At 44.5% G+C, this 23138-nt stretch overlaps 2 protein-coding genes across 3 annotated transcripts in view; one reads left to right on the top strand and one right to left on the bottom strand.

Moving 5' to 3' along the window:
* Window positions 1–15423, bottom strand: part of CAPN7 (calpain 7) — a 33321-nt gene extending 17898 nt beyond the window's left edge. Inside the window, exons 1-6 of one of the 2 annotated variants that reach the window (XM_056857270.1) lie at window positions 15312–15423; window positions 10814–10922; window positions 7621–7778; window positions 4276–4343; window positions 2105–2299; window positions 965–1051 (exon numbers count right to left, since the gene is read on the bottom strand). In XM_056857270.1, coding sequence (XP_056713248.1) covers window positions 965–1051; window positions 2105–2299; window positions 4276–4343; window positions 7621–7778; window positions 10814–10922; window positions 15312–15413 — 719 coding nt within the window. In that variant the 5' untranslated portion in view covers window positions 15414–15423. Of the gene's footprint in view, window positions 1–964; window positions 1052–2104; window positions 2300–4275; window positions 4344–7579; window positions 7779–10813; window positions 10923–15311 lie in introns of those variants that run through there. The other variant, XM_056857271.1, reaches the window with a different exon arrangement.
* LOC130484166 (collagen alpha-6(VI) chain-like) overlaps window positions 15412–23138 on the top strand; it is a 72948-nt gene continuing 65221 nt past the window's right edge. The window contains exon 1 of the mRNA XM_056857069.1: window positions 15412–15696. Within this exon, the coding sequence (XP_056713047.1) occupies window positions 15412–15696 (285 nt within the window). The remainder of the gene's footprint in view (window positions 15697–23138) is intronic.

The raw sequence follows: 23138 nt of genomic DNA, 5'->3' as shown, positions 1-23138 counted from the left end.
CCATCGTGATCAAAATATACATTATTTTTACCATAGTATTATCCACTCACACAAATATAGCCTGCGATCTTTCACAGGTATGAGACAGGTGCAAAATAATATGAATTTTTAAAACATATACAAGTAAACACCTCTCTCTGATTGGATGCAATACTTTTATTTGTATACAAAGGAGCCAGCAACATCCGAACCAACTGACAATCCCAATATGCCACTTTATCCAGAGTCAATTTCAATGGGCTTAGACGGGGCTTATCGTGTCTTGGCCAGTTCTTCCAGGGTCTCAGTGTTCAGCCAGGTCCCGACATTTTGGTGAAACCCTTCCATGTGCAAAAAAATAAATAAATTCAAGAACTGGAATTGTGTCTTACTAATGGCTTTCCCTACGAATTATAATGCATTCTAATGGTAGGCTGCAGGATACGCATACAAAAACAAAGCACAATACACTAACATTTATGCACACTGATTCAGTTCACCCATAGCGTGAAACCATGGTTTCTTTTTTCTATGGTACATTTGTAAGACTAGGATTCATCTTGCAGATGATCACTCAAATCCTGGTTTGCCTACCCAAATGCTGGTTTTGTTACCTTCTCTTTGCAGCCTGGGAGGGCAATCAGAAAACAACCAGATCTGAGCCAGAATGTCTGCATTCACACTTCTTACAAAACCACAGTTAAGACTAACTGTGGTTAATAAGCCAACTTCAAATTCTTGCTTAACGAATGCTAGCTAACCATTGTCTGAACAGCGGTCACTCCACTAACCAACACACCAACCACTGTTAATTTTAATTTGCTCATGGTTCGGTGCAACATCTGAACTAAGCCATTCACATTAAGGCTTAAAGTTAGCCTGTGACCATTTTTTTCCACTTGGCACAAAAAAATCTCTTTAAGAATTGTGACAGATTCAAGAAACATTCCAGAGAACACACAACTGAGAACTTATATTCACTTACGAGAAAGGCACCGGAAAAGCAAAGCGCTCTCTAAGGTCCACGCTCATGAAAGGCACATATTCAATGCCGTTTATCTTTGATGTCTTCCTGTGTATCGCAGTATCAAAACAAAACCAGGTGCAATATGTCAGATATACAACACTCTTCAAAATCCACTTGTTCCCTGTTATTTCGCCCTCTGGGGTAATCCTCCCTGCCCAGTGCATTGAGTCCTCCCTTGGTGCAGCTTAAGAGGAACAAAAAAATCAGACACTGTAGACAACCTTGCCTACAGAATCAGCACATTTCTTCTTTCAGTATTGCACAAGAACTTCTGTTTTCACAATTAGATTTTTTTTATAACAGCCTTTTTTATAACAGGCCGCGAAGAAAAGTTGGAAATACGATAGAACAGCTGACAACGCAGTGTTCGTTATTTGCCTGGGAATGCTTCAGTTTCATACAGATGACCTCCGATTGGCAACAGAAGTATAAATGTTGCTTATTTGTAGAGGGAAATCCAGATCTCTTTGCTCAAGATGGGGCTGTAGCTGCTGCTAAGTCACAACTCACCACACTCAAATTGTGATAGGTTGTAGCTGGGGAAAATGAAGTTTTCCCCTCCAGCCAAACAAACTTAATCACTGTGTGTAATGTAACTGTATTAATGTCAAGGGCACCGAAGAAAACTCCCTCAGGCTCAAAGGTTTTTTTAAAAAAATGAATCAACTGTCTTAGCTGGAGGAAGATTGCAACAGTTTGAATGTGGAAGTTCACAGCTAGAAATCAGGGATACATGCACAGTCACCCGACGGGATCTGGCGCCTGCTAGCCCCTAATTCAGCTTTTCCTTGGCTTTGTCCAACACTGTCCCTAAAATGGCAGATTCCATTTTTAAAAAAACCTCGAATATAACTCATCATGTGTATAATGCTATTAGCCACCCGCATGATAGTTACATTAGGAGGAAAACACGGCTGAAGTATGCATTGCCCAGCTGTCTTAAAAAAAAAAGAACAGGCACTCTCTTCAAGAGCCATGCAAGACACACTGCAGCTTAGTAAGTCATATGGTTAGGTTAGCACACAATCCTTTAAGCTAGGTACCCCATGCGAGCTTAACACAAGCAAAAAAACCTGGAAACACATTTCCCTTGCTTACCTGAGCACCTCAATCTCCTCTGTGGTGTATCGCTGGCCTTGAGGCTCGCTGGCATGCACAGCCCGGACTGTCTGTGGCTTATCATTCAAAGAAAAGTCGGGGCCCAAAGGGAAGAAGGTCCTCACAGGCTGGTTTGGTTTCACTGCAGCTGGCTTGTCTTTCTGAGGTGGGTTTGAAGCTCTCAGCTCCTCAGCTCTAAAATAAAGGGCTCACAATTAACCTTACAGGAAAAGTGATGGTATTAATGTCTCTCATTTGTTTATTTGTTCATGGTGCTTAGGCCACATAAAACCCAATAGTGGCACCAAGTATTTTGTCCAACTGAAAAAACCTATCCCAAGTAAAAATGTGCCATCAGGAATCTAACCACAGCCAACCTCTCACCACTATGCGAAGATTCTAAAAGCACAACACAACTAATAAGAACATTCCCCATATTTTCACAATTACCTCCTCACTTCTTTGTTAAAAATTATACAAACTCTTGTAATGCCACCAATGCAATGCACCCAAATGTGGGAAAGAATCCCACAGAATTACTAGCCCTCAAAGTTATACTAGCACATTTCATTATAACAACTTGTGTAACTCTTGTGTAACTTAAAACACCCCCAAGAATCAGCATTTGTAAATTTTCACTGCTGAGTCATCAGGAAGCAATTCCAAACAGATATAACTATGCACAAGCCTGAATATTGTTACTACCACTGCTGCAGGATGATATAGTTTAAACCCAAATGTTTAGGATGTCACTAGCAAATTTAGGTGACTTAGGTTTAAAAAAATCTGATTGGGGACACATTTTCAGATTGTGAGTTTTTAAAAAAGCCCCAGTGTGTTCCCTTTGCACTTTTAAAATACCTTAACAGCCCATTCCTGAGCAGCGTCGGCACCCAGGGCAAAAGCCCTTTAGGAGGCTGGGTAGGGCCCGCACCGTCATCTGGGCCCCCCGCACCAGCGTCTGGGCAAGTTACACCAGCATTAGTAGCCTGCACACCGGTGGGAAGGCCCGGACGCGGCTGTTGGCCGCTGCCGCGGCAGCGCCACCCCGGGATGCCGACAGGGCCTTCCGGAAGCATCCGAAGCCGCGCCGGCGTCCTAGGAGGCATTCCCGGGGCGCAACAGCGCCGGCCTGGGGGTGGGGCCGTCTTTAGGCTGCCTCCTAAGCCATTTTGGCCCAGGAACACCCCCCTTTTTTGCTGAGATATGCCACCTTTTAGGTGGTGTATCTCCCGAACAACCCTATGAGGGTTGCACAGATTTTTTGTGCCAGGAGGTTTCAGCGGGGCCGAAACCTCCTTTGGAGGCAGCACAACCACGTTGCCACCTAAGCCCAGTGCAGGCATTCCGCTCAGGAATGCACTGTAAATCTTGGTTAGTGTACATATTTTCTTTATAACCTTCAAGAACAGATACCCGAACATAAATGCTAGAGAGCAGGGAATAACCAGTAGGCCCTTCAGATAACATCTTCTCCGTAGGCACAAGTTTGTTTCCAGGTTTAGCTCCATAACCACTCAATCACCGTATGCATTGTGGGAACGGTGAAGCCCTCCTGCCTTTCCTAAACTCTAGTCAATTAAAAGGAAGACAGAGGGCATCCCCAAAGCAGTTTAGGGAGGCACTTATAGAATCATAGAGTTGGAAGGGGCCACACAGGCCGTTTAGTCCAACCCCCTGCTTAGTGCAGGATCAGCCTAGAGCATCCCTGACAAGTGCTTGTCCAGCCTCTGCTTAAAGACTGCCAACGAGGGGGAGCTCGCCACCTCCGTAAGTAGCTGATTCCACTGTCAAACAACAACTCTTACTGTAAATTTTCCCCCCTAATATGGGGTGCTTGTGTTGGTTTTGCCTTAGGCTTTTAGTTTGCTTGGCATGCAAATTACACTGTAGTTTTTACACTCATTTCTTTCTGAGGATTACCAAGATAGCAGAAAACTGGATTACTGGGCAGATACAATATCAAGGGGTAAAGTGCAAAGAAGGTGTGAATCAAGCGGTTAGCTTTTTAACTGCCAGGATTTGCTGTGACTTTACTAGCTGCTTAACAGATAGGAAATGCTTCCTCCCCCCATTGGCCTGAAGATGAACAATTGGAGAAATGTTTATGACTTAGCATGCATGCTTAGGGACTGCCCCTTTTGCATTGTACACAGTTCCAAGAAACTCACCTGTCCAGCGCCTGCCGGGCCAGCTGCTTCAGTTTTGTTTGGAGAACCGAGTCGGAGGTCTCATTAGCCTTTAACGTTGAATAATAAAAAGAGAGCAAAAAGCCTAACTGTCAACCTAACACGGCACACTCGAACACCCCAAGGTCAGCCGTTACTAAAATTCGGCTCCTGCCGGTTACAACACACAGTGTCACAGCAAACTGTTTGTGGCCAATGAACACATGTAACCCTTTCCTAATGTGATTTATGCTTTGACAGGTGCACAGTATATAAAACGAGCTCTCCCCCATTCCATCCAGGCATCGAAGTCTGACTTAGCAAGAACTTTGAGGACCAAGGCTCCAGTTCAAACCTCAGCTCAATTATGTGTTTACCAGATACTTGCAGCCAAGCCAATTAATGCAATCCTAAAGAGTGATAAGTCCACTGAAAGTTTAAAAGGGATACAAATCCTAGGACAGTACGGGAGTTATACAGGAGTTATACTAGGTTCCGTTGGATAACGGACCATGTACGCAAAGGCTCCTACCCAACAAGGCATGTGATGAAGAAGAGTTGGCTTTTATCTGCCGACTTTCTCCACCACTTAAGGAAGACTCAAACCGGCTTACTATCACCTTCTCTTCCCTCCCCACAACGAACATCCTGTGAGGTAGGTAGGGCTGAGAGAGCATGCCTAGCCCAAGGTCACCCAGCTGGCTTCATGTGTAGGAGTGGGGAAACCAACCCAGTTCACCAGATTAGCCTCTGCCGCTCATGTGGAGGAGTGGGGAATCAAACTCGGTTCTCCAGATCAGAGTCCACCACTCCAAACCACTGCTTTTGACCACTACACCACACAAGTGTACAGGGTCAGGAGCAATGTACCCGTACTTGACAGCAGCTGCAGGGGAGAAGAACCAACTGCCCAACTGGCTCTATGGTTGCTCTCCACCCCCACTCTCAGCACTGCTGCCAAGAGAGAGGGTGGCCCGTGACGGCATGCCCCGAGCGCCAAAGTGTTGATCCACAGCAGCAAAGCAGCCCAGGCCCCTTTAATAAGCCATGTGCTGCAGCATGGATTGCTAGGAGCCATCAGAATGAGCAGGAAGCTGGCCAAAGAGGCAACTCAAGCTGGAGCTACAGCCCCTGCCCCTCAAGCTCTTGCAAGATTTGTGGCCGGGCACATCTCTGGGGCAGCCATTTAAAAGTAGTTCTCGACAGGGCCAAGGAGGATGTGCCCAGAGCCTCTTCCACAAGGAGAAGAAGAAAGAAGAAGAGTTGGTTTTTCTATGCTGACTTTCTCTACCACTTAAGGAAGAACCAAACCGGCCTACAATCACCTTCCCCTCCCCACAACAGACACCCTGTGAGGTAGATGTGAGGTAGATGTGGCTGAGAGAGTGTGACTAGCCCAAGGTCACCTAGCTGGCTTCATGTGTAGGAGTGGGGAAACCAACTCGGTTCACCAGATTAACATCCACTGTGGAGGAGTGGAGAATCAAACCCGGTTCTCCAGATCAGAGTCCACCGCTCTTAACAACTACACCACGCTGGCCTGGGAAGGAAGAGGTGGATGAACAAATGATAAGAAACCTCTTCTCTCCCTGATCTGAGGCCCCTGGAACCTGGAAGGCAGGACACTGAAAGACAGTCAGCCCAGAAGCCCCATCTGGTGAGTCCTGACACTAACAACCCATCAGGATTACAAAGATTGCTCATTTAGATAAGGTTGAAAGGGGAGGCAAGGGATTGAATCTCTCCCACTGCCCCACCACCCAAATAACCTTTTTTTCAGATTTCTTTCACAGGATAGGTACACACCTCTCCAACTGTTGGACAGGAAGCAGAAATGCACATGTAGCTGTGGTTTACATTCTTAATTCTCTATCTGTCTAGGGATCTGTATGCATAAACCTGCTCCAACATTTCCACAGTCCTTACTGTATGTTGGTATATGTATGTTGGTACATTTGCTTAATATTTACACGAAACTTCACCACCACCCTGGTATCATAATAATGCTGTAAGCACAATATTCTAATCTACACAGATCATATTCTTTTAGAAGCCAATGAACAAAGCAGAATGTACCGTTAACATCATTACTAATAAGTTTTTGGTGCATTGAAGGAAACACCGCTCCCCGTATATATCAAGCAAAGGAAAGAAAAAAAGAACCGCACTTGGTGGAGTTACATCATGATGGAGAGCTCTTCCGCTGATTACTTTTGGTGACTGGCCTTAGTTCAAAAAGTGGTACCTGTAATGGTTTCCACGTGACAGCACCCATTTTTTTTCTATTTGTCACAGTAGGAAATCTGAGGATTTGCTACACAAAATGCCACTAGGGCTATAAGAACTGCCCTAATGTTTGTCGCTATAATGCTCTCAGTTGGGTTATTATGACACGCACATACTTTTTGTTATTTGCTCCATATGGTTGTACCGAGTTGTTTTCTGTTGCCCCAGAAGGTCAGAAACCAGCTGGTTGAAATGAAATCAAAAGAGTTTCTGTCTAGACATTAGAGCGGTTCCTCAGTGGAACAGGCTTCCTTAGGAAATGGTAAGCTCTCCTCCCCTGGAGGTTTTTAAGCAGAGGCCAGATAGCCATCTGCCAGCAATGCTGATTCTATGACCTTAGGCAGATCATGAGAGGGAGGGCATCTTGGCCATCTTCTGGGCATGGAGTAGGGGTCACTGGGGGTGTAGGGGGAGGTAGTTGTGAGTTTCCTGCATTGTGCAGGGGGTTGGACTAGATGACCTGGTGGTCCCTTCCAACCCTATGATTCGAAGACTTCTAAGATGGGGAGGAGGTTTGAATTAATTCCCACAATAAGCCCTGCTGGGGTAGGCAGCAGAGGATGAGGAAATGCATTCTCATGGGAAGACCTCACGACATTACAAAATGCTCCAGGAAGTACTTGAACACGGGTCCTCTCCAACACAATTTGAAGCAGGTACGCAGTTCCTGCAGTACATGCCTTACAGTGATCCCTTCCAAAAAGAAAACAGAGCCAATTTTAAGAGATTCCCAAGAAATACAGGTACTACTTTTTTTAAGCCAGTGTCAAAGAGTGTGCATCCACATCATGTTTTCCCACAGAAATGTTAGCTGACCTGGCATAGTGCTATGCCAATAAAGCCCCAAAAGAGTTACCTCTCACTCTTCCAAACAAGGAGCAACTGCGTCGACATTCCTTTCCTGTTATAGCCAGCCAAGCACAGATTATTCAAGTTTCTGTGTTGACTACAAATCCAAAAAACTTGATGTGTGCACACACCCTGCATGCCAGTCACTTCTATAAATGGAAGAATGCCTTACCATAACGTAATTCCACCAAGTTAAGTGGCAGCTAAACATACTGTTTTCAAACACAGTTCTACTGCTTCTGTGTACAGCTCTACTGCTTCCTCCCAGTTGCCTTTTTCATCTTCATCAAACGCCTGGGTGACCAGGAAATGGGCACGCTCCAGGTCCAGCTGCTGCTTCGACTTCAAGGGGTCGGCCTTCTGTGATGGAACTAGATGAAGAAAAATAAATTAGCTTGCCCTTTTGAAAGACTGACTAGTTTTTATTGCAGGAATTGACACATAAGGCTACTTAGGTTGCATTACTACTAGTGGGTAGCAAGATCGTCTCTCATAAGCAGTCACAGCCTGAGAATTGAAATGAACTGCTGTACATTCTGAACGATGCGGAGATCCTAATTCCGGAAGGGTAACCGTATTAGTCTATCATGGCAAAATAAAACTGGAGGCCAACGGCATTCCGAAGACCTAGAAAGTTTGATTCCAGCATAAGCTTTCAGGTGCATGAAGTGTACATCTTTACCTGTTATAAGAACATTAAAGTAGCCCTGCTGGATCAGACCTGTGGTCCAGCATCCTGTCCCACACAGTGGCCAACCAGTTACTCTGGAGGGCCAATAAAAGGGCACAGAGGCCAGGCCTTCCTGTGATGCTGCCTCCTGGTGCTGGTACTTAGAGGTTTACTGCCTCTGAACGTAGCACTTCTCTTTAAGTATAAATGACTATTAGCCATGATGACTAAAGTCACATGCAACAGCAACAGGGAGATGTTGCAAACAGAAGTTGTTTAAGCTGAAAGGAGAGGCATACTCCTACCTGCTGAAGGTGTGCAGAGTAAGATTAGCACACAATCAGATCTAATCAAGCAAGATACGGTGTGAGAAACATGATAAGCAGAACTAATTAACAATAGTAAAGGAGCTACTGACACCTATAGTGAGTGAAGAAACCCAATTTGTTGCTTAAGGCTGGGAAAGAGTTTCAATCTCTTGAGGAATCTGCATTCAGCACTTTCATATTGTATTCTCCCTTTGAAGTTTTTTTTTGGGGGGGGGGAGGAGAACAGTATGTCCTGGAAGATTAAAATATTCCCCACTAGTTTCTGAATACTGTTGATCTTAATGCCAGCTTTATGTTCATTTTCTCTTTTGCACAGAGACCATCACGTTTGTCATATGCAGTAAAGAGCAGGGCAGTGTTGACCCATGGAGCACATATTACACTTGATGATGAGCAAGTGGATGAGTCCAAGGTGGTATAGCTGATAAGAACATAAGAAAGGCCATGCCAGATCAGACCAAGGCCCATCAAGTCCAGCAGTCTGTTCCCACAGTGGTCAACCAGGTGCCTCTAGGAAGCCCCCAAACAAGACAACTGCAGCAGCATTGTCCTGCCTGTGTTCCACAGCACCTAATATAATAGGCATGCTCCTCTGATCCTGGAGAGAATAGGTATGCATCATGACTAGTATCCATTTTGACTAGTATCCATGAATACCCCTCTCCTCCATGGACATGTCCACTCCCTCTTAAAGCCTTCCAAGTTGATATTATTAGGTCTCGGAATAGTACTGCCCAAATATATCTGGGAGCAAAGGCAGCATCCTGACTTATCGCAAGGATTGGTTCCTGCATCGGCTGTTCCTGTTGGATGAACTGCTGCTGTTCATGAGAAGCTGTTTGAGGTTGGGGAGCTTGCTGTAGTGAGCCAAGGTCAACGAAAGAAAAATATCATTACCCAGCATGGGTGGCCAAGTCACTGATGATTATGCTGGACACGTCTGAGCAGCAGGTGGTGCCCTGTTGCTACCTCACCTTTAGTTCATCTTCTGTGTGTGTGTGTGTGTGTTAAGTGCCATCAAGTTGCTTCTGATTCATGGCGACCCTATGAATCAAAGTCCTCCAAAATGTCCTATCCTTGATAGCCTTGCTCCGATCTTGCAAATTGAGGGCTGTGGCTTCCTTTATTGAGTCAGTTCATCTCTTGTTGGGTCTTCCTCTTTTCCTGCTGCCCTCAACTTTTCCTAGCACGACTGTCTTTTCCAGTGACTCTTGTCGTCTCATGATGTGACCAAAATACGACAGCCTCAGTTTAGTCATTTTAGCTTCTAGGGTCAGTTCAGGCTTGATTTGATCTATAACCCACTGATTTGTTTTTTTGGCAGTCCACGGTATCAGTAACCCTCTCCTCCAACACCACATTTCAAAGGAATCTATTTTCTTCCTATCAGCTTCCTTCACTGTTCAGCTTTCACACCCATACATAGTGATGGGGAATATGATGGCATGAATTCATCTAGTCTTGGTGCCCAGTGACACATCCTTACACTTCAAAATCTTTTCTAGCTCCTTCATGGCTGCCCTTCCTAGTCTCAATCTCCTTCTGATTTCTTGGCTGCAGTCTCCCTTTTGGTTGATGGTGGAGCCAAGGAATAGAAAGTCTTCAACAATTTCAATTTCCTCATTGTCAACCTTAAAGTTGTGTAATTCTCCTGTAGTCATTACTTCTGTTTTCTTGATGTTCAGCTGTAGTCCTGCTTTGGCACTTTCTCTTTTAACTTTCAGCAGTAGTCGTTTCAAATCTTCACTATTTTCTTCCAAGATCATCTTGCAGGTGCTTATTTCTGAGTACCACTCTGGCTTTGCCAATGTGTTTCTTTATTTCATTAGACAGTTTCATTGTCAGCCTTTAAGGTACCACTGGACTTCTATTTATTTACAAAGAATACAGGCTATTATCATTAAACAATGGTGTTCTGGGGGAGTTGTCAGTAATCCAGAAAAGCTGGGGCGAGTTTATTTTGAAAACACAATGCAAGAAGTAATCTATGCAGCATAAATTGACACAGTCTCATTTGGCAAAGCCACATATGAGTTATTTGTTGACTTTAACGGCAGTTTCACACATTGCAAGTTTCCTATACCTTCACATGAGATATAGCATACCACCTGCATGCAGATTTCTTGTATGGTGATTGAAATGTGGGTTTTCTCGTGTTGTGAACTTTGATTTCTCTGGCAAAGAATGGGGGCTTTGGATTACACAGAGAGAGAATTCACAGCGGGTAGCCGTGTTAGTCTGTCTGCAGTAGTGAGAAGTGAGCTGTGGCTCACGAAAGCTCATACCTACCAGAAAATATTTTTGTTAGTCTTTAAGGTGCTACTGGACTCTTGCCCTTTTCTACAGAGAGAGAATACAGAGCATTCTTGGAAGATTCCCTTACAAAAACAGATTTCTTTGTACTTACCAGCCGAGTACAGGGCTTGTACTCGGTCCAAATATTCACTTATTTTTCCTGGAATATTTTCCAAGGTTGATCCTGCCATTGCAGCATAAATCAAAGCTTGTGCAGCTTCCTGAGGAAAGAAAACATGAATTGCCTTTACAAAAATATTAACCCGATGGAAAAATAACTGCAGACATACATAGCCAAACAGCATAAGGCTTGAAAACATCCAAATTACATGACAGCTTCTTTCATCTCCCGTGAGTTACTTGTGCCAACACAAGACAAACTTGGTCAGACACCTCTTAAAGTTTTCAGGGGAGGGGTATACCCAGCAGCTGAGCACTGAGGGATGCAGGCAGAAGGTCTCAAGAGACAACATCATCATCTCCAGTGAAAGGTACCAAGGCTGGGTTCGCAGAGAGCCATTAGCACTCAAAACAGACAGTACTGGGTAACGTGTATTCAATGAACTTTGGTCCTAGCCAATGGGATTACTCATACACAGCTATTCCTGGTAGCCTGGGCACATACGCAAAAATTTCCTAGCCTTTTCATTGATTAGAAAGCAAGCAGTTCACTAACAGTTGAGACAGGAAAAATCTAGCCCCAAGAAAAGTAGAGGAAGAGCAATACTTATGCGATGATAGTGCATTACCCATAAAGCAGAGTCACACAAGACTTTTAGAATTGCAACCACACCCTCGGTATCTACTTGACTGCAGGTTTAACCACATTTTGAAATACTTACAGCAAGCTGCACTGTAAATATAAACAAAGCAAGTAATGTTTTCGAACCCTCGGTTATGGGTGCCAAACATAGGCATCCAAGTTTAGAGGCGTTCCTGAACTGGCCAGCCTCTAGGTCGAGTTCAAGCAAATGCCAGTAATTAAACAGACAAGTATGAATGCACTGAAATAACTAACTTTACGCCAAATATATTCACTTCTCCATGATTAATTTGTATCTCAATGCATCATGTTCCAGATTACATTATTCAAAAGCAACAAAACGCCAACAGCTAAACAAGCCCACATACCTTTAATTCCCCTCCGCTCTTAACCGTCTAGCCGTTTTAATGTTAAAAGGATTGTTGAAACTGGCCTCCACCTTATATTTTTCAATTAACAGGTTAACACACCATTTGGATCTTTGGACACACCAGTTGAACAAATGGCCACCATCTAATTAACATTTTGTAGCCTAGTAATTTGGTAGACTTATTTGCAAAGCTGCCTCCTATTTGCTTGACTTTGGCCACCACACAACATCCAACACAAATTGGGTTTATTCTTGTGGGTTATCCGGGCTGTGTAACCGTGGTCTTGGTATTCAAGAACCAATGAACTCTGACCGTGAAAGCCTTCAACAATATTTTGGGTTTATTCTGCTCCTTAAGGATACCCACTCGACACACTTCCAAGGAAAGGATTCCTTAACTGAGAGGAAGTCCACTGAGAATGAATGCCAAGGATCTGAAGGAAAGCAAGCCTGGAACACAGATGATATATTTTGTACAGAGCCCGCTCTTGCCAGAATTTTTGGATCTCAGTGACATGCAAGGCAGGAAGTGATCTTGCTTAAGGTAAGGTAAAGGTCCCCTGTGCAAGCACCGGGTCATTCCTGACCCATGGGGTGACGTCACATCCCGACGTTTCCTAGGCAGACTTTTTTTACAGGGTGGTTTGCTAGTGCCTTCCTCAGTCATCTTCCCTTTACCCCCAGCAAGCTGGGATCTTGCTTATGCAGGGCTTATGTGATTTAGGGTATTCCCAAAACCAGCACCCTGAGCTTTGGCCACAAGTCTAAACAGAAGGCATGGCAGTCTTCAGTTCTCATTCACTCTCACACATACAAATGTACCTTGTTTAAAATGTCTGCACAACTGAAAAATGGAGAAGCAGGTAGAGCAGGATCCTGGCAGACGGCTCCCCATACTTCACAAATCCAAGGATTCTGCATAGGCTCTGTGCAAAACATTTAATCTATGTGAAAAGATTAGGTGCTCCCTATGACAGCCATATTAGAACATAAGAAAGGCCATGCTGGATCAGACCAAGGTCCATCAAGTCCAGCAGTCTGTTCACACAGTGGCCAACCAGGTGTCTCTAAGAAGCCCACAAACAACGGCAGCAGCATTGTCCTGCTTGTGTTTCACAGCACCCAATATGATACACATGCTTTTCTGATCCTGGAGAGAATAGGTATGTCTAATGACTAGTATCCATTTTTACTAGTAGCCCTGAATAGCCCTCTCCTCGATGAACATGCCCACTCCCCTCTTAAAGCCTTCCAAGTTGGCAGCCATCACCACATCCTGGGGCAGGGAGTTCCACAATTTAACTATGCATTGAGTGAAGAACAATGCGGACTACACATTGCGTAGTCCTGTACAAAAGCTCTTACACTTGTGTACACAAAATCTCTTACACTTGTGTACAAACACATTTTCACACGACCAGGACTGCAGGGATCTGCATTAACTAAGACGTCTAGGGCAGCCTGGTGCCAAGTCAATAAAGAGGAAAACAGAGAGCAGTTTGGCCATAAGTACACCTCTCTGTTCCAGATTAAACTGCCTGTCACCTCAACCCTAGGATTTGCCAAGTCCCTGTTCTAAAACAGTGGGGCCCTTTATGAGCTGGATGGAGGGGATGCAAACGATACCAGATTAATGGAGCAACACTTCCTCAAAGGAATTTTTCGCTTGAGCTTGCACCCTAAAGAAGAAAAAGAGGAAAGCAGGGGGAAACTCCCCAAGTGCACCTTGCTTTGTGATACTTGAATAATCAGATGGAAATCTGAGACTCAGAACTTTTAGAATTTCAAGTTTGCTTTACAAACCACATCTCTTACCTAGAAGCCCTGACACTTATGAAGGCAGATAAGGAAATGCACCTTGCACATACTCAGAAGTACCCTCCTTTTAAAATCACAAGAAAGAGAGCTGGTGTTGAAGGCTACACTATATCGAGCATGAACAGAAGCACAATAATGGGAAGACTCCAGAGTCAAGGGAGCCAGTGTGGTGTAGTGGATAAACACGGTGGACTCTTATCTGGAGAACCGGGTTTGATTCCCCACTCCTCTACATGCAGCCTAGTCACAGTTCTCTCCGAACTCTCTCAGCCCCACCTACCTCACAAGGTGTCTGTTGTGGGGAAGGCAGCTGTAAGCCACATTGAGACTCCTTACGATAGAGAAAAGTAGGGTATAAAAACCAACCCTTCTTCCTCATGACCTTTTATCATGCTCCACTTCTAACTACCAAAACACTATGCCACAAGATGTGCAGGCTCCAGCTCTGGCGAGCCTCCAGGACAGGAGAACTCTAAAGCTGACAGGCCGCACCTTAAAACACCAGAGCAAAATAAGGTTGATCTTACAACAAAATATCTCTAAAACACCTGAAATGATGCTATTGAGTATGATACCGGATACCATTTTTACTCATAGAACCTTTTTGATTTATGCCACCACGGCTGCTCGATTGATAGATGCAGCCAAATGGAAGACAGCTGAGATACCAGACAAAAAAGACTGGATAAAAAAGATGCTGGAATTGACCGAGATGGCGAAGCTTACAGCTTTGATAAATCAGAATGATAATGAACAATTTTTGGGGGGAATGGGAGGCTTGGAGAATGTACTGTGAAATTATTTTTTAACAGGACCATTTAAAGCACTGGTTCCCAACAGGGGGTCCGTGGACCCCCAGGGGTCCGCGAGAACTAAATTAAGGTCTGCGAAACAAAGTTATAAACCCATAATAAATTAATATTTTCAATTAAAAGTTCTCTATTATAAAAATATATATTCAAATATCATTCTAAGTTTAATGTTTAACTAACAGTTATGATTAAAGTTTATTTTCAAATTCTCTGAATTTTTATTTTGGACCTTGGGGTCCCTGCACCGAACAAAAAAGTCCTAGTGGTCCCTGGTCAAAAAATGATTGGGAACCACTGATTTAAAGGATACTCGTTGATCTAATCCCTTACTTATATTTTGTATTAATTTTTACACTTCGGTAGTAATTTAATAATGTTGGATACGATAACGACAGGCTAATTAAAATAATTTAGGGATTAGTTCCGTTAGCAAAAGATTATACAATCTAATTTCAGATGGAAGAGGGAGAGGGGGGAGTCATTCGATTGTTAAAATAGAAATACTATTTGTTTTTCTTTCTATCATTATTGTTATATTGTTGATATTTCTGTTGATATATTAAATGAAGAAAAATAAATAAAAAAAAAACTAAAGCAAAACAAGACACTCGCAGCACCCCAAAGATCCCATCCCGCTGAGATGCTGCTACCTACTGCCACGCCACGCTTCACAGGAGAACCCCGGGGTGCCACAGCCACCCTTTCAACCAACATCAAAGGGGATTTCCAAAATTCTAAGGAAGCGACCGCTACGTAGGCAAGGGAGAGAGACGGGTCCTCCGCCGGGGTCCCCTTGCAAACGCGCGCCCAGGCTCAAAGGGAGTAAGAACGGGCTCCGGACCCAGACCTTGTAGTAAAAGACCGCTTCCTGGTAGCGCCCCGCCTGGTCCCGCCGCACCGCCAGCTGCGCGAACTTCACCGCGTCCTGCTCCAGCGTGGCGGCGTCCATGGCCAAAGGGAAGCCCCGCGGCCGCCGCTGCTGCCCGCTCGGCGCTTCCTCTTCCTTGGAGGCACCGCGGCGCTCTAGCCCCGCCCCTCCAATGGGGACTTCCCCAGGGCGGCCGCCCAGAAACGTTGACGTCACGGCTCCCAGGAGCGGCCGTAGGCGCTCGAGCGCGACGCAGAACCCGCCCCTCCGTTTTCTGCGCGTGCGCGCCGCGGCTTTCTCCGGCGACGCCCCTTTTTGGGGCGGGCGTGTGGGGGTGATGACGTCGAGCTCGGAGCGGCGGGCGGTTGGTTGAGGCTGATGTTTGAAGTCCTCCTCCTCCTCCTCATCAACCTTTAATGGCCTAAAGATGTTTGAAGTCTTTGGCCGTTTGTGCACAGGAGGTTTTGCCTTGGGTTTGCCGCTCTCTAGATGCACATTTTCCTATTTCTAGAAAGGGGCATTCTAGAAATTCTAGAAAATTCTAGAAAATGTGCATCTAGAGAGCGGCAAATCTAAGGCAAAACTCCCCCCCCCGTGCATAAATGGCATTTGCATTTTTTTAGTATATTTACAGTGATAAGAAATCGTGTGGCACTGGGGGGGGGGAGAAAAGATAGGAAACTGTATTTTTTTTAACAGTATTTTATTGTGGGGTGGCACCTCTAGATGCACATTTTCTCCAAATTCTCAAAACTCAACAATAAGCCCCCCTGCAGTGGTTTGAGAATTTGGGATGGGGAAAATGTTAATCTAGAAAGCGGCAAATCCAAGGCAAAACTTCCCGTTCATAAATGATATTTGCATTTTTTTTAGTATATTTACAGTGATAAGAAATCATGTGGCACTTGGGGGGGGGGAGAAAAAGGATAGAAAACTGTTTTTTTTTTAACAGTATTTTATTGTGGGGTGGCACCTCTAGATGCACATTTTCTCCATCCAAATGCTCAAAACTCAACAATAAGCCCCCCTGCAGAGGTTTGAGAATTTGGGATGGGGAAAATGTGCATCTAGAGAGTGGCAAACCCAAGGCGAAACTCCCCATGCATAAATGGTCTTTGCATTTTTTTTGGTATATTTATAATGATAAGAAATGGTGTGGCAGTTTGGGGGACGAGAGAAAAAGGATAGGAAACAAGAGGTTTTTTTTACTGTTTTTTATTATGTTTTATACGCTTTTGATTGAATTCTGTTGTATTGTAAATGGCCTTGTGGACTTATTGTTTAAACGGCAGTTTATAAATTAGCTAACTAATACGTAGGAGCTGTTGTGCTTTAGTCGTGCTTTGCTACAGGAGTAGTGGTGGATTCAGTGGCATATAGAGAAAGACAAGTAGGAACCTGCAAAGATTTGCAGGGGACATCTCATTTCCCTCTCTCCCACTTAGGGATGCCAGCCTCCAGGTGGGAACTGGGGATCCCCTGGGATTACAGCTCTTCTCCAGACTGCAGAGATTAGTTCCTCTGGAGAAAATGGATGTTTTGGAGGGTGGGTACTACAGCGTTGTACCCCACTGTAGTCTTTGTCCTCCCCAGGCTCCATCTCCAAATCTCCAGGAGTTCCCCAACTTGGATCTGGCAACCCAACCACCCCAATCCTCTACCAGTGGCCAGGAAGGACCTGGCAAATCTACCCCCACTATTTCTTCTTTCCCTTCCCTGGCAGCTCTCACGGCCTCTGCCCTTTTCCTGCTAACTTATTGCCTTCCCATCCACCAACCAGCCTATCTTGATCTTCACCCTTGTCTTCATCCTCTACCTAGGAAAACTATGGCCAAGTTGCGCAGTGCTGGTTTCTGGGTGAGGCCCACTTGCATGGAGGGGGGGGGAACCCTCAAGGATTTGTGGGGTGGCGCCTCGCTTTCCCCTCTTTCCCCCTCCCCACACTATTTCCTTCTCCCTTCCCCCTGTCAACCCTCATATCCTCTCTCCTTCCTCTGCCTCATTCCCTCCTCAGCCATTCACGAACATACTTTTTATCTACCTCCCATTTTTAACTATATTTATTTATTTTCTTAATTTATACTCCACCTTTCTCCACAGTGGGGACAAAAGCACCTTACATAATTCTCCTCTTCTTTTTATCCTCACAATAACCCTTTGAGGTAGGTTAAACTGAAAGTATGTGACTGGCCCTACATCACCTAGTGAGCTTCCATGACAGATTGGTAATTTGAACCTGGGTTTCCCAGACCTTAGCGTGAAGCTATAACTGCTACACTGTACTGGCCTTCATATGGTGGCCCTGCCTCCTCCCCTTGCCTTTACTCACAGAAACCAAGCTGTGGCTACCTAGTGATGGCCACTGAGGGCTTCCATTTCTTAAAGTTACAGGCACTCCTTTTAGCATTTTGGGTTTTTTAACCCCTCAATATTATTTTTAGATTGCAGTTTTTTTGTTTTTTTTTACAAACCTGGGGCGTTTTTCAGTTTTGCAGTAAGAACTGTCTTGTCCTTTCACAACTCTGTTCTCTGGATTTAAGTATCCTTAGATTAGGCCGACTTGTTTGTGTGCCTGTGTGTATTTTCTTTTTGTAAAAGTTGGTACTAGTTTTCTGGAGTCACCCAGGTTTTCCATATGTTTTCAATCATAACATCTAAGTAGCTGTATCCACATGGTACTGCTAGGATCTTTAGGAGAATGTGGCCTTGGCTAGCTTGCTTGCATTTGTTCAGATTTCCAAATAGTCTCCTGTTTTCCTTCTTAGACTTTCTTCAAGTCTCTCTCCTTTTTTTTTAAACCACAGTGGTGCCCTTATTATTAAAGACTAAAAGCACAGTAAGCAGTGACCTTATCAGCCTTTTCAGTGACCCTAAACACTGCCTAGAAATCATTTCTACTGATCTAGATGCAACTTAACCTCGACGTAGTATGTTTAGAACAGTATTCTAACGTGCCACTAGCTGGTGCTATTACTTCATTGTGGAAACAATAGTGATAATTTTAATATGAATACATTAAATAATCAGCACGTTTTGTAAAGTGTTGGTAAAAAAGTAACTGGTGTGTTATAATCCTTGCTTTGATTATTGGGAGCCTGTGTCACTGTGACTGGACAGGGTAAATAAAGCAAATATGAGGCCATAAAACTCCAGTGGCCTCTTATTCAGAGAGAACATAAGCTTGGAAACGTTGAAGACTGTCCAAAAACTACAGTTGGCGCCAAATGCTGCAGCCAGAATGCTGGTGTGGGTCATAGGGACCATATCCCTCCTGTTTTGTTCTATCTACACCGGCTTCCAGTTTGCTTCCAGGCTCAATTCAGGGTGCTAGTACTGACCTTTAACAGCTTGGGCCTGCATACATTAAGAAGAAGAAGAGTTGGTTTTTATATACTGATTTTCTCTACCACTTAAGGGAGAATCAAACCAGCTTACAATCACCTTCCCTTCCCCACAACAGACACCCTGTGAGGTAGGTGGGGCTGAGAGAGTGTGACTAACTCAAGGTCACCCAGCAGGCTTCATGTGGAAGAGTGGGGAATCAAACCCGGTTCTCCAGATCAGAGTCCACCGCTCTTAACCACTATACCACGCTGGCTGCCTACTTGCATTCCATCGTCATCGTCGTCGTCTACCTTTCTCACTTGGACTCATGGCAGGTTACACAGTCAATACAATCGACAGGGTGGGATATTCAGTAACCAGTACAATAGGATTACAATCAGAAATCTAAAAACCGAACTGAAGCAAAGCATAAGTATTAAAATGACACATTAAATGATGCAAAAATTATGTAGCAGGACCCTAATTTCAGCAAGTTAAACAGAAAAGTACAGACCACAGTCCCTACACATTTGATCTTACCTGTCCATTCCAGTCATCTTCGGAGGCCCTACTTTGGGTGCCCCCGCTAGATAGGTGACAACCCAACAAACAGCCTTCTCTCATGGAGCTGAAACTTTGGAACTCCCATCCCAGGGACTTTCATATATAGTTATCTTCCATAATGGGTGAAGACTTTTTTTGTTTGTTTGGGGTACACCCAGTCATTGGCCCTCCTCCCTGGTAGCGTTTGTATATCTATATTTTATTGAATTATCTAAATATTTTATATAGTAAATGCTGTTTTCACGTTTGTCACCTTGGAGACCCTAATTGGGTGGAAAGGTGGCATAGAAATGTTGTAATAATAATAATTATTATTGTTATTGCTACAGGTCTTCCCATTCCTTGAGACAGTGGGGGATATGTAAATATTAGAAATATTTTTGCTAAGACCTATGCTGATAAATAACATTAGGTTTGCAATGCCATGTACATTACATGAAGATTTAGGGCAGAATGTAATTTTTGGCTAAGATAAAGCAGCATATATTGTACATAAAACTTAGTTTTAATCTCAGTGTTTTTCATTTGTACTTGCAAAATAATCCATGTCTGTTCTGTTCTGCTGATGCTATTTGACGGGCATATGGAAAGGTTCAAGGTGAATATGTGGCTGGTGCTGGGTTGGAAGTGCATCAGGCCTTGCAGAATGCCACCTTCAGTGTAGATACATGCTGCCTGTGCTTCCATGTTTGCTGCATGGAAGCAGGCAGTGGAAGTGGCATATTTGCAGACTCAAAACAATGCACATGCAACTCAGTTTCTCCCATTGAAGTGAATGGGAGAGTTCTTGTGGCTCAGGATCTCACTGTAGATGGGGTAGCTGGTGGGAGAAAATGCTGTCAAGTTGCAGCTGATTTATGGCGATCCCATGGGGTTTTCAAGACAAGATGTTCAGAAGTGATTTCCCATTGCCTGCCTCTGCGTTGTGATCTTGGGCTTCCTTGATGGTCTCCCATCGGATGCCGGATTTACGTATAAGCTAAACAAGCTATAGCTTAGGGCCCCACTGTCTTGGGCCCCCCCAAAAAATTAAAAGGAAAAAAAAACTGGATGTACATTTCCAAAATATAAGATAAAAAACAAATAAAACAAAACCTACATACAGCAACAGTGTTTTGTGTTGTGTAGGCTCCTATGATGTAAGTAATGGGCCCCGCCTTCTGGCCTGCTCCCTAAAATATCACTGGTTTGCTCATTTCTATATATAGGGTGCCTACATTCTGCATGGACTGGTTGCATGGCAACATGTAGCATGCAGCTGCAGACTCCGGTGCACAGTTGAATGTTGGTCAAGCTGTTGTACCTGTTATCTGGACATATAAAGGGCCGCATTACCTTCAATAGCTTCAATAGCTTAGGGCCTCATCAAACCTCAATCCGGCCCTGACCCATCCCAGATCTAATGAGATTGGGCTAGCCTGGGGAACAACCAGGTCAGTAGCTCCTGTGTATGTGTGTGCCATCAAGTCATACCTGACTTATAGCAACCCCATGGGGTTTTCAAGGCAAGAGATGGTTCAGAGATGGTTTTCCATTGCCTGCCTCCACGTGGGCTGGGAGAGTTCTGAGAGAACTGTGACTGGGCCAAGGTCTCCCAGCAGGCTTCATGTGGAGGAGTGCGAAATTGAACCCAGTTCTCCAGATTCGAGTTCACCACTCTTAACCACTATACTGTGCTGGCTCTCAGTAGCTCCTGCAGTTGTGAAATGTTTTTGTTTTTTTAAAAATTAGGGGATGTACCTTTGGGGAAGAAATAATAGAGGTAGCATTTTAATAGACGGTCTCCGATCCCAATAAAATGTCAAGGACAAAAAAGGTCATCTAAGTGATGTCTTTTTATGTGACCAAGAATCATAGAGTTGAAAGGGACCACCAGGGTCATCTAGTCCAACCCCCTGCACAATGCAGGAAATTCACAACTACCTTCCCCACCACACACCCCAGTGACCTCTACTCCATGCCCAGAAGATGGCAAAAAAACAAAACCCTCCAGGATCCCTGGCCAATCTGGCCTGGAGGAAAACTGCTTCCTGACCCCAAAGTGGCCGTCGGCATTACCGTGGGCGTGTAAGAAAGGGCCACGAGAGCCAAGCACTGATGCAACCCTTTCTGTTCACAGAATCAGCATTGCTGTAAGATGGCTATCTGGCATCTGCTTAAAACCTCCAAAGAAGGAGAGCCCACCTCCCGAGGAAGCATGTTCCACCAAGGAACCGCTCTGTCAGAAAGTTCTTCCTAATGTTTAGCTGAAGTGTGTGTGTTGGTTTCTTTTGTGTATAATCATCCTGATCTCACAAGGAATTCTTGAGTGGAAACAGTCTTTGGAAACAGCCTTTGCCATGCAGACATTTTTTTACCATCTTCTCCTAAAGATCCCCATGCTTTCAACTCCCAGACATGGTCATATCGTACAATTTATTTTATATACTTCATTTCTAGCCTTCCTTTCCCCTCACGCTACCCAAAGTGACTTACATTGTCCCCCTCTCCTCCGTTTTACCATCCCTATGACACATGGAGGTAGGCTGAGAAGGTTGCCTGGAAAGCTTCCATGGCCAAATAAGCATTTGAACCTGGGTCTCCCAGATCCTAGACTGAAACTGTAACCACTATACAACAAAACCACTGCATTTAATTTATCTATCTTTTAGTTGGAGCGCTTGTGGGCATGTAGCCTTTTGCTATTCAAAGATACCTTTTGAATTAGGACTGGTGTACATTATCCTGTTATCAAGTTGCACAGTGAAGGCTTGGTGCCTACAGCAAATGTTCAGCACCTCCTGCCTGAAGTATTCCCATAGGGGTCAGTTTGGCCCTGTTTTCTCCCTTTGAACCTGCAAGATGGCACCCTACCTTGGCATGGCCAATCTGGGTCCACTTCCTGGTAAAATACAGACTACACTGCTGTAATGCACTACACATAGGTCTCTCCTCAAGATCTCTTTGGAGATTTCAGCTGGTACAAAATGCTGCAGCTGTGTTATTATCAGGAGCTAGGTGAAGCGTGCATACGACTTCCATTTTGCAGTCGCTCCATTGGCTGCCATAAGTAGTTTGGCTCAGTTCAAAGTATTATCTATCACATACAAAGCCCTTCAGGGCTTTGGTCCGTCACATCTGCAGGACAGCCTCTCTCCCTCTGGCCCACCATGTCAGCTTTGCTCACCTGAGCAGGGCCTTCTGCAGGGGCCATCCTGCAAATGGGCAAATGTACACCTGCATTCTCTGTTGTGGTCCCCAGCTTGTGGAATGGCCTGCCTGAGGTCAGGAAGGGTCCCACGCTTCTGTCTTTCTGCAAACTATGTAAAACAGAACTATTTGGAAGGGCATTTATATAAAGGCAATAGGTCTGTACTGTAATGGAATGGTTCCAAAAGTTGCTTTGGCAAACAGATAGGGACTACATTACTATGTTTAGTCTGTTGGTGTACGTATGTTCCTACTGTGTAATTTCTGCATTGCTTAGCATGTCATGTTTAAATGCTTTCTTTCAGCTCCGTTTCAGGTTTCTGCTTGTTTTTAGAGGTCTGCAATCTGAACCGTGTTGCACTGTTTATAGGATGCACTGTTGACCGTATTTGACTTACACTTTGTAATCCACCTTGAATCTCAGTGAGAAATGCAGACTGTAAACGATATAAATCGATGATAAATGCATGACTGCAAGGTGCATGACTGCAGCAGTGGGGCAAATTGTGGAAGATAAAGTGATGCTACAGCCCCCATAGATACCTTACTCCAGATCTACCGTACTGCAGGCTAATGCTGGGGAAGCAGAAACTTGGCAGTGGGTGGGTGATGGAGAGAAATGTAATCTTCTGCACCGAGGCCCATTTCAGTAAGCTCCTTGTTTTGTGGACAGTTGGACTCTTTCCCTTGAACGGATCCACAAATGATGTCCTACCACACCATTACCCT

The sequence above is a fragment of the Euleptes europaea genome, chromosome 11 (assembly GCF_029931775.1).
Source record: "Euleptes europaea isolate rEulEur1 chromosome 11, rEulEur1.hap1, whole genome shotgun sequence".
NCBI classification, from domain to species: Eukaryota; Metazoa; Chordata; class Lepidosauria; order Squamata; family Sphaerodactylidae; genus Euleptes; species Euleptes europaea.
This window is presented reverse-complemented; position numbering and strand designations above follow the sequence as displayed.